The sequence below is a fragment of the Emiliania huxleyi genome (assembly GCF_000372725.1).
Source record: "Emiliania huxleyi CCMP1516 unplaced genomic scaffold EMIHUscaffold_276, whole genome shotgun sequence".
Lineage (NCBI taxonomy): Eukaryota > Haptophyta > Isochrysidales > Noelaerhabdaceae > Emiliania > Emiliania huxleyi.
This window is the reverse complement of record NW_005199962.1, coordinates 1-13,645: the sequence shown is the minus strand read 5'-3', so window position 1 is coordinate 13,645 and position 13,645 is coordinate 1. Positions and strand designations below refer to the sequence as shown.

At 66.0% G+C, this 13,645-nt stretch overlaps 3 protein-coding genes across 3 annotated transcripts; all 3 read right to left on the bottom strand.

Moving 5' to 3' along the window:
* Positions 1-30: 30 nt before the first annotated feature.
* On the bottom strand, positions 31-3,904 carry EMIHUDRAFT_457805 (hypothetical protein; the record flags this gene model as incomplete). The annotated part of the gene is made up of 6 exons (XM_005776601.1): positions 2,954-3,904; positions 2,673-2,752; positions 1,352-2,582; positions 530-1,252; positions 247-379; positions 31-171 (listed from the first exon to the last, which is right to left on the bottom strand). Coding segments are annotated over exons 1-6 (3,222 nt in total), but the record flags the coding sequence as incomplete, so codon positions are not given.
* A 5,060-nt stretch (positions 3,905-8,964) lies between these two features.
* EMIHUDRAFT_238756 (hypothetical protein) lies at positions 8,965-10,322 on the bottom strand (the record flags this gene model as incomplete). The annotated part of the gene is made up of 4 exons (XM_005776600.1): positions 8,965-9,171; positions 9,550-9,683; positions 9,927-10,015; positions 10,279-10,322. 4 exons carry the CDS (start codon positions 10,320-10,322, stop codon positions 8,965-8,967), a joined length of 474 nt encoding a protein of 157 aa, XP_005776657.1.
* A 1,181-nt stretch (positions 10,323-11,503) lies between these two features.
* EMIHUDRAFT_238755 (hypothetical protein) lies at positions 11,504-13,502 on the bottom strand (the record flags this gene model as incomplete). The annotated part of the gene is made up of 4 exons (XM_005776599.1): positions 11,504-11,698; positions 12,281-12,380; positions 12,425-12,591; positions 12,813-13,502. The coding sequence occupies 4 exons, from the start codon at positions 13,500-13,502 to the stop codon at positions 11,504-11,506; spliced, it is 1,152 nt and encodes a 383-aa protein (XP_005776656.1).
* Between the last annotated feature and the right edge of the window lie 143 nt (positions 13,503-13,645).

Below are 13,645 nucleotides of genomic sequence, written 5' to 3'. Positions count from 1 at the left end.
TGCCACTGCCGCCGCCATTGCTCTCGGCACCAGCGCCGCTGCGACCGCTGCCTTGCGAGGGCGCCCCCGGGGTGGACGGTGCCGTTGCCTCGCAATCGCCGCACGCATTGAGGGCGAGCGCGCTCCCGGCACCACCACCAGCGGCCGACTCGCCCGCGCCGCTGCTACTGCCTGTGCCGGGCCCGCGGCTGCTGCTACCTGTGCCAGTGCCCGACGCCGCGGCTGGAGCGGCTGGAGGAGGGCCACCGCCGCCGTTGATCAGGTGGAGCTCTTCCTCGAGTGTGCCCTTCATCAGCAGCTGGGCGACGTGGACGGACCCGGTGGCGCCCATGCGGTAGGCGCGCGCGACCAGCTGGTGCTCGACCGCTGGGTCCCACACCTTTGCGTGTTCACGGCAAGAGCAGCGGTCGTGAAAAAGAAGGGGAAGGACAGGGCGAAACGTGGTGGGGTGGCTGTGCACGCGTTGCTCTCGTGCTCTCTAGGTGGGTGGGCGTCCCCCCTCAACACACACAGAACACACACAGCACACCTGATCGGCGAGGAAGATGTGCGTGAGCATGGACAGGTCGAGGCCGTGCGAGCCGTCGCGCGTGAGGAGCAGCACGAAGCAGTCGACCGGGCGCGCCTCCCACGGCGCGGCGTCAGGCATGCGCGCACCGCACTTTCGGAAGTTGGACAACCGGCCTCCCACCCACGGCCCGAAGCCGCCGGTGAGCGGGGAGCGCACGCGCGTCTCAATCGGCATGCCGACCGTCCACACGGTGCCCTGCAGGAAGCCGAGCTCCCCCACTCGCCGTGCGTCCTCCTCGCTGACCGTGACGGAGAAGCTCGCCTGCCCGTCGGCGAGGTGCATGCCGGGAGGAGCGTGCTCGGCGGAAATCTCGACGACGAGATGCCGCCCGTAGCAGCGCGTCTCGGGGAACTCCACCTCGCGCCCGCCCGCCGCGCGTGCGCCGTCGTCGTGCCGCGTCGGGCACTGCGCGCACCGCCAGTAGCGCACGCGGCCGGAGCGGAACTTGTCGAGCTCAGAGTTGCGCCAGCGACCCCAGAACTGGCTGATGGCATCGTCGCCGAAGCGCAAGTACAGAAAGTGTCCCAGCTGGTCGAGGGTCTTGCGCCGCTCCGAATACACCGCCACGCGGACCGGCCGGCTGTCGTGGCCCGGCGGGTACGGCCGGCCCGCCGCGTGCGCCGCGCGTGCCTCGCGCTCGACGCGCCGGAGCTCGGCGATCCCATCGATGATGTAACTCGCCTTTGTATGGCTGAGCGCTCCGTTTCCGCCGCCGCCGCCGCCGCCGCCTCCCGCTGTGCTCGAGGCCGCCTCTGCGCCCGACGAAGACGATGTGGGCACCGTCGACAGCGTGGTGCTGCCGCTGGGCGCCACAGCCGAGAGCGACGACGGTCCGGCACCAACGCCGGCCTTGATGCGCGTCTCCTCCCGCCGCTGCTTCGCATACGACTCGGCGAGCGCGCGCGCCTCCGCCTCGCGCAGCGTCTCGGCCCACTGCAAGTCGAACCCGGGCTGCAGGTACGCAAAGCCGTCGAGCGGGTGTGCCTCCGTCGGCACCTTGGGCGCTTGGTGGGAGCAGCGCACGTCGTCACACTTTGGGCACGTGTTGTAGCGCACCGGCGGCAGAGCAACCTCGCACACGGGGCACGCACTGAGCGGCCCGCTCGCCTCGACACTCGCCTCGACGCACTCGGGGCAGACCAGGTGGCCGCAGAGTGGGAAGACGAGCTGCAGCAGCAGCGGCAGCGAGCACTTGTCGCACGGCAGAGGCTCGCCCGCCTGCGCGGCGTCCATGAAGGCGCGGCAGCGCGCGACCGCGTGCGGCGGCGCGTGGTAGCGCTCGTTGAGCCACTCGACCGCCTCCGAATAAAACTCGGGCGAGAGGGTGGCGACCTGCTTGCCGCCGCCGTTGCACGTCAGCCGGATGTTCTCGATGGCCGCGCGCGCAGACTTCTTGTTGGCGTGGTGCAACAGCGACACGTCCGCACCCGCACCGCGCTCGGCGCCCTCGAGCGACGTGAGCACGATGTTGGCGCGGATGTAAGAAACGAGGCTGTTGTAGCTCAGCCGCTCGCTGGGCGACGTCTCGAGGACGACGGTCGCGCGCCTCGGAGGCGGCACCGAGATGTGCCGCTTCAGGTGCCGGATCATGCGCGGGGCGAGGAAGCCGACGACGGCCGCACGCGCGGCGGCGTGCTCGGCCGTTTGGGAGGCGGCCGAGCCAGCGCCGGTACGGAGGAGCCGGCGTGCGAGCGGCGGCCACTCGGCGCGTGCAGGGTCGCCGAGCACGCCGAGGAGCGATCCGAGGGAGCTGAGGCCGTCGGCGTCGGACGTCTCCTTTGCAGGAGTCCCCGTGAGCAGCCACCGACGCTCCGCCGGCAGCGCTTGAAGCAGCAGCTTCGTGTGAGTGAGGGCGCCGCCGCCGAGGGAGTGGCCCTCGTCGCAAACGACGCGGAGCCACTTGACCGCGCACAGCACGGAGGCGCCGGCCGCGTGCCGCTGCTCGAGCGAGAGACGCTCGGCGGGCAGCACGACGACGGACGCCGCCGCCAGCCGCTCCGCCGACCACAGACTGGCGAGGTCGCCGAGACGCCCGCCGCCGCCGCCACGCCGCCCGCCGCCGCCGCCGCCGCCGCCCGAGTTGCCCCTTTGGTCGGCGAACGGGTCGATCAGGACCTCTCCGGGTAAGCCGCCGCCGTCGGCCTTCACGTGCCACTCGAGCTGCTCGCGCCAGTGCTGCACCTGCGAGCTGAACGCACCAGCCTCGGGGCGGGAATGCGGTCTCGTGCAGTGCACTCGTAGCACCGCGTGAAGAGGAATACAGTGCATAGAGCCAAATACGGTCGAACTTAGCGGGATCCTAGCCCTCTCGAGCGCCGGTTGGAATACACGACTGCGTACTCCGCTTCTAGGCTGCTGCACGAGCGGGCGCGGCGCGATCACCAGCGTCGCACGCGAGCGCCGCGGTGGCGGCGGCGCGTCGCCGTCGGGCGTGTGCGCGTCGAGCGCCTCGTCGACGGCGGTCCGCAGCCGCAAGGCATCCGCCACGAGCGCCGCGGCCGCCGGCGCACCCGACGGGTGGTGCGCGATTGCGGCCGCGCTCGACCAGTAGGCCCGCGCCGCGTCCGGCACCGCGCGCACCGCGGCGTCGAGGCCGGCGCGAGTAGCGAGCGTCGATATCTGCGCATCGTGGCTGATCTCGTCGAAGTCGATGGGTGGCGCGCGGCCCAAGGTTTCGGCATACTGCGGCAGTGCCGCCGCTGCACGCCGCACGCCGCGGCCGAGCAGCGCATACTCGCGCGGGCAGCTCGTGCGCACTTGCTTGAGGATGGAGTAGACGAGCTCGCGGCGGTAGAGGAAGGCGAGGCCCGCCCACTTGGCCTCGGCATTCACGCGCCGACGCTCGGCCGCGTCGGGCTGGCGCGCCGTCCACGCACCGGCCGTCTTGCAGATGAGCGCCAGCAGCGTGACCGTCTTGCCGGTGCCCGGCTCGTCGGCAAGGATGCCACCGCGTCGACTGCTGGCCTCGCCGCGCTGCAGGAACGCGACGGAGGCGCGCTGGTGCGGATAGAGCCGCAGCTTGATGCCGGGATAGGTGTGCGCGACGACGGCCGCCAACCCGGAGCACGTGCAGCCGAGCGCAGCAATTTCGTTGGCGCGCAGCCATCCAGTGAGGTTGTCGAGCACGTGCGCGTCCAGCGTGACTGGAACCATTTCCGTGTCCTCTGCCCGCGGGTCGCCGCTGGCTGCTGCTGCCCCTCGCCGCGGATGAAAAGTGAAGCCCATGTTCTCGTCAGGAGCTGGCCTGGGGACCGCTCCTAGATCCTCCAGGACCTCGTTGAGGCGCTGCGGCGGCATGCTGGACGAGAGTGTCTCGCGCCGCCTTGCGGGGAGCCATGTGTCGTAAACAAGAAAAACCTTTCCGCACCAGCCCGACGCTCACTACAAGTGACTGAAGGAAGAACCCTGTTGAACACGTCCAGTCCACGCGTCCAAGATTTGGCTGGCTCGCTCCTTCTCGAACGATGGCCAACCACACGACGGCCGCGAGCACGGCCGGTGCCGGCTCCTCTGCGGTGGCGCTGTCATGCTCCCTCGTAGTCGCTCTTGTGCCTCTCTCGTGCGTGCTCCTCCATCGTGTGAGCGAGCTCTTCCGACAGCCCAGTCGCACCAGCTGCAGTGCAGGGCTGTCGGAGCGCCTCTGCGATGCCCGCAAAATCGAGCACAGGCTACGCACGCAGGTCACATTCTCCTCCCTCGCCGTCGCGTGGGCCGCCTTCATCCTGGGCATCCCGATGTGCTACATTGTGCGCTTTGTCGGTGGCATGTGTGCAATGGATGTGATCATCTCGAGGGAGCCGCTGCCAGTGCTCGGCCTGCTGACGGTGCTGCCTCCCACGCTGGTCCTGCTAGCCTGCAGGCCCCTGGACCACGTTGGTGTCCGACTCGCAGGAGCCTTCTGCGCCATCACCCATTTCTACTATGTCGCGCACGATGTCGCCGCGTGCCAGTACACCGCCAGCCGTTGCTATAGCCTGGATCAGCCAATCTGCCTCGACAGCATGTGGGTGGGAGCCGCGGTGTCCGGGTGGGAGGCCAGCAAGCTGGCTCCGCTGCTGCTTTTGGGCCTGCTAGATAAGGCGGCCCTGGTCGCCGGCGGCGCCGTGTATATTACAGTCATCGTGCGCTCAGCGTCCACGCGAGACGCGCTGAGCAGGCTCTTCGTCACACTGCGAGTCGTCTTCCTCGTCAGCTTCGTCTCGAGCAGCGGCCAGTGGCTCTGGCTGCTCTCACACCAGACTGCGCGCTTCGGCACCAGCCATATTCACGATTGCGGCTGGTCGCACTTCGTGCGCAAGAGCTTCGGCAGCGGCTTTGGCTTGCTCTTCGCCGTCTTCCTGACCAGGTTTGCATGCGAGAGGATCGAGGGTGTCGAGCAGGCGCCGCTCACAGCCCCAGTGGATAATAGGCGTGTTCGCGGGCGTATCCATCGCTGCCTCGGTTGGAATTGGCTCCGCGCGAGCTCGCGCTCTATGGCTGCTGTCGCGTCGCTCGTCGGCAGCGGCGCAATCGAGACGGACCAGCGCTGTCGCAAAGCCATCGACACATTCCGCGCGATGCCGTGGGCGGGCCTAACCGAGGCGGATCTTTTGCTGGGTCAGGCTCCAGAAGAAGACAGGAGCGAGCCGGCGAGGCTGGGGGAGGTGGACGCTTTCATCTCGCACTCGTGGGCGGACGCGGGCGCTGAAAAGTACGAGGTTCTGCGCGAGTGGGCTGGCGGCTTCGAGGCGGAGCACGGCCGCCCGCCGCTGCTGTGGCTCGACCGCTGCTGTATTCGACAGGACGCCGTCGCGGCAAGCCTGCTCCAGCTGCCCATCTACCTGTCCGGCTGCCGCAGCTTGCTGGTGCTGCATGGGCCGACCTATTGCTCGCGGCTGTGGTGTGTGCTTGAAATATTCATCTTTGTGGCGATGGGTGGCGCGCCGGGCCAGGTTGAGGTGCTGCCGCTGCGCGGTCTTGGCGGTGGGAGGGCCCAGTGCGGCCTGGAGGGCGGCTTGGCGCGCTTCCGGCTGAGCGAGGCATCGTGCTCGCTGCCAAGCGACCGCACGCGCATGCTCGCGGTGATTGAGTGCAGCTTTGGCGACGAGGTACCCTTCAACCAGATGGTGCAGACCCTGTTGAGGAGGAAGATCGGTGCCGCTTCGGGCTCGTCAGCGGTATAGCGTGGGTGTTTTGCGATCGGGTGCGAGAAGTGGAGCAGCACTGCCACTGGCGAGGCGCACACACCCCGGATCTTTGCGGAGCCCCGGAGGTGTTTGCCCCCTATGATCACATCGTCACAACGCTGCACACAACAAAATAGGCGGGTTCGGACTAGCGCGTATTAGCTGGTTCTAATGTCGGCATGGTTCCATGTCAAGGGGGGGGGGGGGGGGCAGCTGCCCACCCCATGTGACCCTGCACGCCACCTATTTCACGTGCATGCCCCCGGCCGATGCCCGAGGGGTCATCGACCTGATGTTCTGGCTCAGCGCCCCACTGATCAGGTCGGGCGTGTACTCGGGCCGCGGGGCGCCCTCCCTCTGCACCCACCCTCGCGCCGGCCGCGGGCCGTCAGGCAGCAGCGGCTGCCTGCGCGCGTCGTCCGCGTGCACCTCCACCGACTTGCGCCGGATCTGCTCCCACCTATTCACAGCTTCACTATTCACAGCTGTACTACTCACACCGACTTGCGCCGGATCTGCTCCCACTCGAGCCGGAAAAGGCCTAAGGGTCGTAGCATGCGACTCGTCAAGAAGACGCGCCATATCAGCTAGGGCGCCATGCTGTGTCTCGGCTATCTCGGCTACATCTCGGCTACATCTCGGCTACATCTCGGCTACATCTCGGCTAGAAGAGGCCCCAGCTCGCGCGGCGCGAGAGCTCGATCGCGCCAAGCAAGAGCGTCACGTTCGCCTGCACGAGATTAGCCGGCGGTAGCAAAGAGCGTTTGCCTGCACGACCCTCTTGTGCGGCGAGATGTAGACGGCCCACGTCAGCCGCGCGACCGACGTCGGCCCGTTCGGAATCCTCTACGTCCCGGCCACCGCCACCGTCGAGAACGACAACCCCGACGCCGACTCTGTCTACCCGCTCACAGCGAAGGAGCTGCTCCGCGACCCAGTGCACGAGAAGAAGAAGCACTCAATCATCTCGCTTGCCAACCTGGACGAGCAGCAGAAGATCCTCGCCGTGCGGCAGATCCTGCACTCGCTCGCGCGTGGTGAGCTGCCAACGGCGGCGGGGCGGCTGCGCTCGGAGCAGCACGCTCCCAAGATTGCCATCGTCATCGACGAGGTCGGCGCTCTGTGCCCGTACGACCCGCACTCAAAGAGTGAGGGCAAGTTCGGCGCGTCCGCCTACATCGCGCAGTTCCTCAACCTCTGCCGCAAGTATGGCATCATCGTCTTGCTTTCCACGCAGTGCGTCGGGCAGCTGCACCCCATCGTTCGCACGGCCATCGGTGGGCCTGTCTTCCTTGGCTATCCCGGAGGCCGCGACAAGTGGAAGAGCTTCGTCGACACGCGCTACGGCGCCGACAAGAAGGGCGACAATGGCTGCAAGAAGGAGATCATTTCGGGCGTCGTCGGCCTTGAGAAGGGCAAGCACGAGTTCGTCTTGCTGCCTCCGGGCAAGACCGTGCACGAGGTGGCCACCTTCGACTTGCCCATCCACCAGGACGCTGGGGTCTATGGCCGGGACGTCACCGCCGCCAACCGCGACAAGCACCCCATCGTGCGCACCGACGAGACGCGCCGGGCGAAGCGTGCGCGCGTCGCGTAGGCTGTCGTAGCTGGGGCAGGGGCGGAGGGGGGGCGAGGGTCGGGGAAGGAGGAGGCGGCGGCCAAAAGGAGGCGGCGGGGAGGAAGTTGCGCGCCCCGACATGATGCCAGCGACAGTACGTGATGTCGGAGACAGGCTACAGTGAACAGCTACGTTGCAGCGACCAGTAATAGGTCAGAGCAGTAATAGGTCAGAGCGGAGGTACAGTGAGAGATACGCCAAGGTATTAGTAAGCGGGTTGATTTGTACGTTGTACTCTCTCACGTTGTACGCTCAGTGCGTTGTGTGTACTTGTTACGTGAAAACCCGCTGGGACCCGGACGCCAGCACACACGGCTAGATTTCATGGCGCGGGCCGCCTAGGCCCTGGGGTCGGATGTAGAGTCGGTGGCGGTGCCGCGCGCGGCGCGGGCTTCGCTGTCGGGGGCGTTTAGGGCGGGGTCGGGGAAGGGTGGTGGGGTCGGTCGCGTCGGCGGCCGCGCGAGGAAACCGGCAAAATACCAGGTATTTTCCAGGTATACCTGGGGTTTTCCAGGTATACCCGCAAAATACCCGGTATGTTGCCGAGAGTTGGCTGATTTGGGGCCCAAACCAGCCTCAGAGCCCGTGAATTGATGATTTCCGCGGAGTTTCCTCGGGAAACTAGAGAGGAAACGAGAGGGTGCTGTAGAGAAACACGGAAAGGAAACGAGACGGGGTGAGCGAGGAAACATGGGTACAGCCTAAGCCCCACCCCGGCCGGGAGAAAGGGGAGTGACAGCTTGGGACGGCAACAGAACGAGTATCTTGCTCTCCATGTGCAAGAACGCAGAGAGAATGATTATCCCCGGCGGCGCGGCGCCGGCGGAGGGGGAGGAGAGCGGCGGCCCGTCGCCCGATTGGTCCACATGGCCTCCCTTCTTGAAGGTGAGGCCTCCATGACCGCCAGCATCGAGCCGCACGACCTCGAGTCGCGCGCAGCAGGCGCTGTGTCAGGTTTCCTTTTCGTGCGACCGCCTTTGGTTGTAAAATTCTTTTTCTAGTGCTGACCATCCGGAACACGATAGCTGGCGGCGCCGCGGCGGGGCGGCGTGGTGGCGGGCGCACTACGCAGTTGGACATCGGGGGGCGGGCCGCGGGTGCGGGTACTCCTTTGGGGTGTACCAGGAGCTGTGCGAGGCGCCCCTCCTCTTCACCACCGGTGATGAGTGGGGTGTGCCTGGCTTGCGCCAGGCTTACGTCGCGCATGGCATGTGCGGCGGGCTTTGCCGAGGTTGGGGCTGCCGCGAGGCGCGCGGCGAGGGCGAGGGCGAGGGCGAGGGCGAGGGCGAGGCGAGTTCGGATGGCGGTCCGGACGTGGATGCGGACGGGAGGGTGGAGGGCGTGGACTGGTTTGCGGGAGACCCCGCGTGGGGCTCGGCGGCGCTAGCGGACGAGTGGCGCGCCGCGGCTCTCGCGAGGCAGGCGGTTGCCCCACCACTTTGTGTGTGTGGAGTGTGGAGACGTTTACCTTACCTTACCTTTAAAGGCTGCACAACAAAAGACGGGTTCGGACTAGCGCGTATTAGCTGGTTCTAATGTCGGCATGGTTCCATGTCAAGGGGGGGGGGGGGGGGGGGCAGCTGCCCACGCCATGTGACCCTGCACGCCACCTATTTCACGTGCATGCCCCCGGCCGATGCCCGAGTGGTCATCGACCTGATGTTCTGGCTCAGCGCCGCACTGATCAGGTCGTGCGTGTACTCGGGCCGCGGCGCGCCCTCCCTCTGCACCCACCCTCGCGCCGGCCGCGGGCCGTCAGGCAGCAGCGGCTGCCTGCGCGCGTCGTCCGCGTGCACCTCCACCGACTTGCGCCGGATCTGCTCCCACCTATTCACAGCTTCACTATTCACAGCTGTACTACTCACACCGACTTGCGCCGGATCTGCTCCCACTCGAGCCGGAAGAGGCCTAAGGGTCGTAGCATGCGACTGTCTCGTCAAGAAGACGCGCCATATCAGCTAGGGCGCCATGCTGTGTCTCGGCTATCTCGGCTACATCTCGGCTACATCTCGGCTACATCTCGGCTACATCTCGGCTAGAAGAGGCCCCAGCTCGCGCGGCGCGAGAGCTCGATCGCGCCAAGCAAGAGCGTCACGTTCGCCTGCACGAGATTAGCCGACGGTAGCCGAGGTCAGCCGAGGTCAGCCGAGATTAGCCGAGCTCAGAGCCGAGCAAAGAGCGTTTGCCTGCACGACCCTCTGGTGCGGCGAGATGTAGACGGCCCACGTCAGCCGCGCGACCAGGTCGACGCAGATGCCGACAAAGTACCACAGCGTCGGCAGCGCGCGCACCGGCCGCAGCCAGAACGCGGCGCCCGAGTTGGCCGCGCCTGTTCACAGCCGTCGGTGTGAAGAGACTGCTGTCCTGCAGAGCAGGAACGCGGCGCCCGAGTTGCCTGTTCATAGCCGTCGGCGTGAAACGACTGCCGTATGTGCGCTCAGGAAGGGCCCCGAGTTGGCCGCGCCTCGGTAGACCGGCTCTCCGATGGCGTAGCGCACGGCGCGTCGCACCGGCTGAGGGCCTATGTGTTCTTGCACTGGATTTGGGTACCGGGTTTGGTAGGGTACTGCACCGCGTCGGACGGGCCGAGGGCCGAGGCCCCAGTCGACGAGCACGTCCCAGAGGAAGGCGAAGAGGGAGGAGACGCAAGATGCCGCGAGCCTGCACGAGAGTCGAGCCGAGAGTAGCCGAGAGTACGCCGAGGGTGCAAAGAGACGCGAGACGCCGCGAGCCAGAGCGAGCGGCCGGAGGACGGAGTCTCGGGCGACGCGATGAGTGAGAGGACCTGGTCACAGCTGTGTGACTGTGTCGCCCCCCCCCCCGTCCCTCAGGTCTGTGTGGAGTGAAGCCACGTCTCCTGCCGCTAGAGTCGCTTGGGGCGTGGAGAGGGGTTCAGATCTTAACTAAGTTTGCACCTACTGTACTGTGGACCGTCAGCGAGGCGGCGCACGGTTGCACTAGGCTGCATTGCTGTCTGGCTGTGTGGCTGTGTGTCATGCACTAGGCTGCATTGCTGTCTGGCTGTGTGGCTGTGTGTCATGCACTAGGCTGCATTGCTGTCTGGCTGTGTGGCTGTGTGTCATGCACTAGGCTGCATTGCTGTCTGGCTGTGTGGCTGTGTGTCATGCACTAGGCTGCATTGCTGTCTGGCTGTGTGGCTGTGTGTCATGCACTAGGCTGCATTGCTGTGTGGCTGTGTGGCTGTGTGTCATGCACTAGGCTGCATTGCTGTCTGGCTGTGTGGCTGTGTGTCATGCACTAGGCTGCATTGCTGTCTGGCTGTGTGGCTGTGTGTCATGCACTAGGCTGCATTGCTGTCTGGCTGTGTGGCTGTGTGTCATGCACTAGGCTGCATTGCTGTCTGGCTGTGTGGCTGTGTGTCATGCACTAGGCTGCATTGCTGTCTGGCTGTGTGGCTGTGTCATGTGCGCCCGCCTGGACCGTCAGCGAGGCGGCGTACTTTGCAATGTTGAGCGCGTGGCGCCGCCACTCGGGCGAGCCTGAGGACAGGGTCGTCGAGCCGAGATCTAGCCGTGCTACTAACAGCCGAGCTACAGCCGAGCTACAGCCGAGATGTGGCCGAGGTGCGCCGAGGTGCAGCCACTCGATCCTGCCGCCGTGGCGTCGCGCAGCTGCCGGCCGCACTGCAGGGCTCGCAGCACGAACGGGAGCACCGAGAAGAGAGCGAAGGCGTGGCGGTACGCCGGCGTGTCGCCCGTGCAGACGGAGAGGCCGCGCTCGAAGGCGCGCCTAGAAGAAGAAATACCTGTCGGACGTTTCTTTTTCACGGGCCCCGCGCAGTCGAGAGAGGCCTTGCTCGAAGGCGCGCCTGTCGCTAGTCATTTCGAAAGCATAGCAGTTTAACAGGGCCGACCTGAACTGCTGCCGCTGCTGATGCTATTCCTACTATACTGCGCTACTTTACCACCACGCTGCTGCTGCTGCTGCTGCTATTGCTGCTGCTACTACTACTCCTGCAGAGGCGCTCTACTACTACGCGCCTCTGCGGGTCCCACTCGCCGGAGCGAAGCGCTTCGCCCGAGAGGTAGATGCAGCTGGTCTGGGGCGGGGCGAGGTGAGGAGAGCTGAGATATGGAAGAGCTGAGATATGGTCCGAGATTGTCCGAGATGGTCCGAGATGGTCCGAGACTAGGATCCTTCAGTATTTGGCAGCGTCTGACTCAGTGCTCTCCGGCGTGGTGGTCTTGTGTTGGATCCGGCTGCGTACTCCTGCCGCTGTACTACCGCCTGCAGCAGGTCGATGAAGAGCTTGGGCATCGACGTCAGGATGTCGGCGACGAAGCTGGACGCGAAGGTCGTGGGGACGAGGCCGGCGAGCAGGACCTATTCACAGCTGCACTACTCACAGCTGTGCTACTCACAGTGCCGGGGACGAGGCCGGCGAGCAGGACCTATTCACAGCTGCACTACTCACAGCTGTACTACTCACAGTGCCGGGGACGAGGCCGGCGAGCAGGACCTATTCACAGCTGCACTACTCACAGCTGTACTACTCACAGTGCCGGGGACGAGGCCGGCGTGCAGGACCTATTCACAGCTGCACTACTCACAGCTGTGCTACTCACAGTGCCGGGGACGAGGCCGGCGTGCAGGACCTATTCACAGCTGCACTACTCACAGCTGTACTACTCACAGTGCCGGGGACGAGGCCGGCGAGCAGGACCTATTCACAGCTGCACTACTCACAGCTGTACTACTCACAGTGCCGGGGACGAGGCCGGCGAGCAGGACCTATTCACAGCTGCACTACTCACGGCTGTGCTACTCACAGTGCCGGGGACGAGGCCGGCGAGCAGGACCTATTCACAGCTGCACTACTCACAGCTGTACTACTCACAGTGCCGGGGACGAGGCCGGCGAGCAGGACCTATTCACAGCTGCACTACTCACGGCTGTGCTACTCACAGTGCCGGGGACGAGGCCGGCGAGCAGGACCCGCCCGACGCAGCGCGCGCAGTCGGCACGCTGGGCGGCGTCGCTCCACTCCGCCATGTGGTCGAACGGCCTGTGGTCTCGGATCATCGTCGGGTCAGCTTGGACACTCTCGACGCCGTCTCATTCCGCTCTTGGTCGAGCGGCCAGAGAAGGTAGGCGAGGGTCAGCAGCAGCGCGGAGGCGGGCCACGCGTGCGCGTGCGGCACGATGCCGAGCAGGGCGAGCCAGTAGAGGACGAAGGCGGAAAAGTTGAGACCCATCAGCGAGGTGGACGCGCGCACCTGCAGGCCGGGTCCGGGAAGGGTCCGGGAAGGGTCCGGGAAGGGTCCGGGAAGGGTCCGGGAAGGGTCGGAGAAGGGTCCGGGAAGGGTCCGCGTGAGTTGGAGCAACCTCACTCACTGCTGGAGCTCGGAGTGTCTACAGGTAGACTACCGGTGAGCGTCTATCATTAACTAACTACGTAATCGGGCAGGGCGAGCGAGAGGGGCGCATAGCCTCACACCACCGCGTGGACATTCGTACGGCCGCCGTCGACGCCGAGGATGGCGGTGTAGTCGATCCCGCACCGCTTCCACGCGAAGAGCAGCACCCCGAAGAGGATCCCAAAGTAGGAGAGGAGGAGCATCGCGCGGAAGAGGGGGTAGTACAGCGCCGCGATCGCCTCCACGCTGGCAGTCTCGGAGCCGGCGATGACGAAGCCGACCAGCAGCACGAAGAGCGTGCTGGCGACGCCGGCACGGAGGCCGAGGGAGAAGAAGGCCCACTTGAGCCGATCCACCGTGATCTCCCGAACCTGATCCGAGCCGAGCCCGTCGTAGAGCTTGAGGCTGGCGACCGGCGCGACGGTGGCCTTTGACGACTGGAGTGACTCCAGCATGCTTCCGACGGAGGCGATAGTCCGCATAATCGGCGCCGCCGGCGAGCTCGGCCGTGCTGGCGTGGGGGTTTCTGAGGACGACGAGGAGGAGCCGGAGGAGTCCGCTCCAGGCGGACAGATGATGCTTGGCGGATGCGTCCAGGCGTTTTCGTCCGCAACGCAGCTGCGCTCCGCCTCGGTTGTTTCAGCTCGTGTAGTGAAATCCTGTTCGGCAGGCGGCGACGGCATCGATGCGTGGATATCGTCGCGAGGCCGGCTGAGCAGCTCGGTGGATCGCGCGCGGACACGAGTAGGCGGCGAGGGCCCCTGGGGCATATATCGGCTGCACGACTACTCGAGTACCCAAGACCCCATCATCAAATCAGGCGCCGCGTTACTCGAGTAGCTGGACAAAGAATTCTAGGAATACAAGCCCCTCTCACAGCAGACTGCAGACTGGACACGTGCGAGCGAGCGAG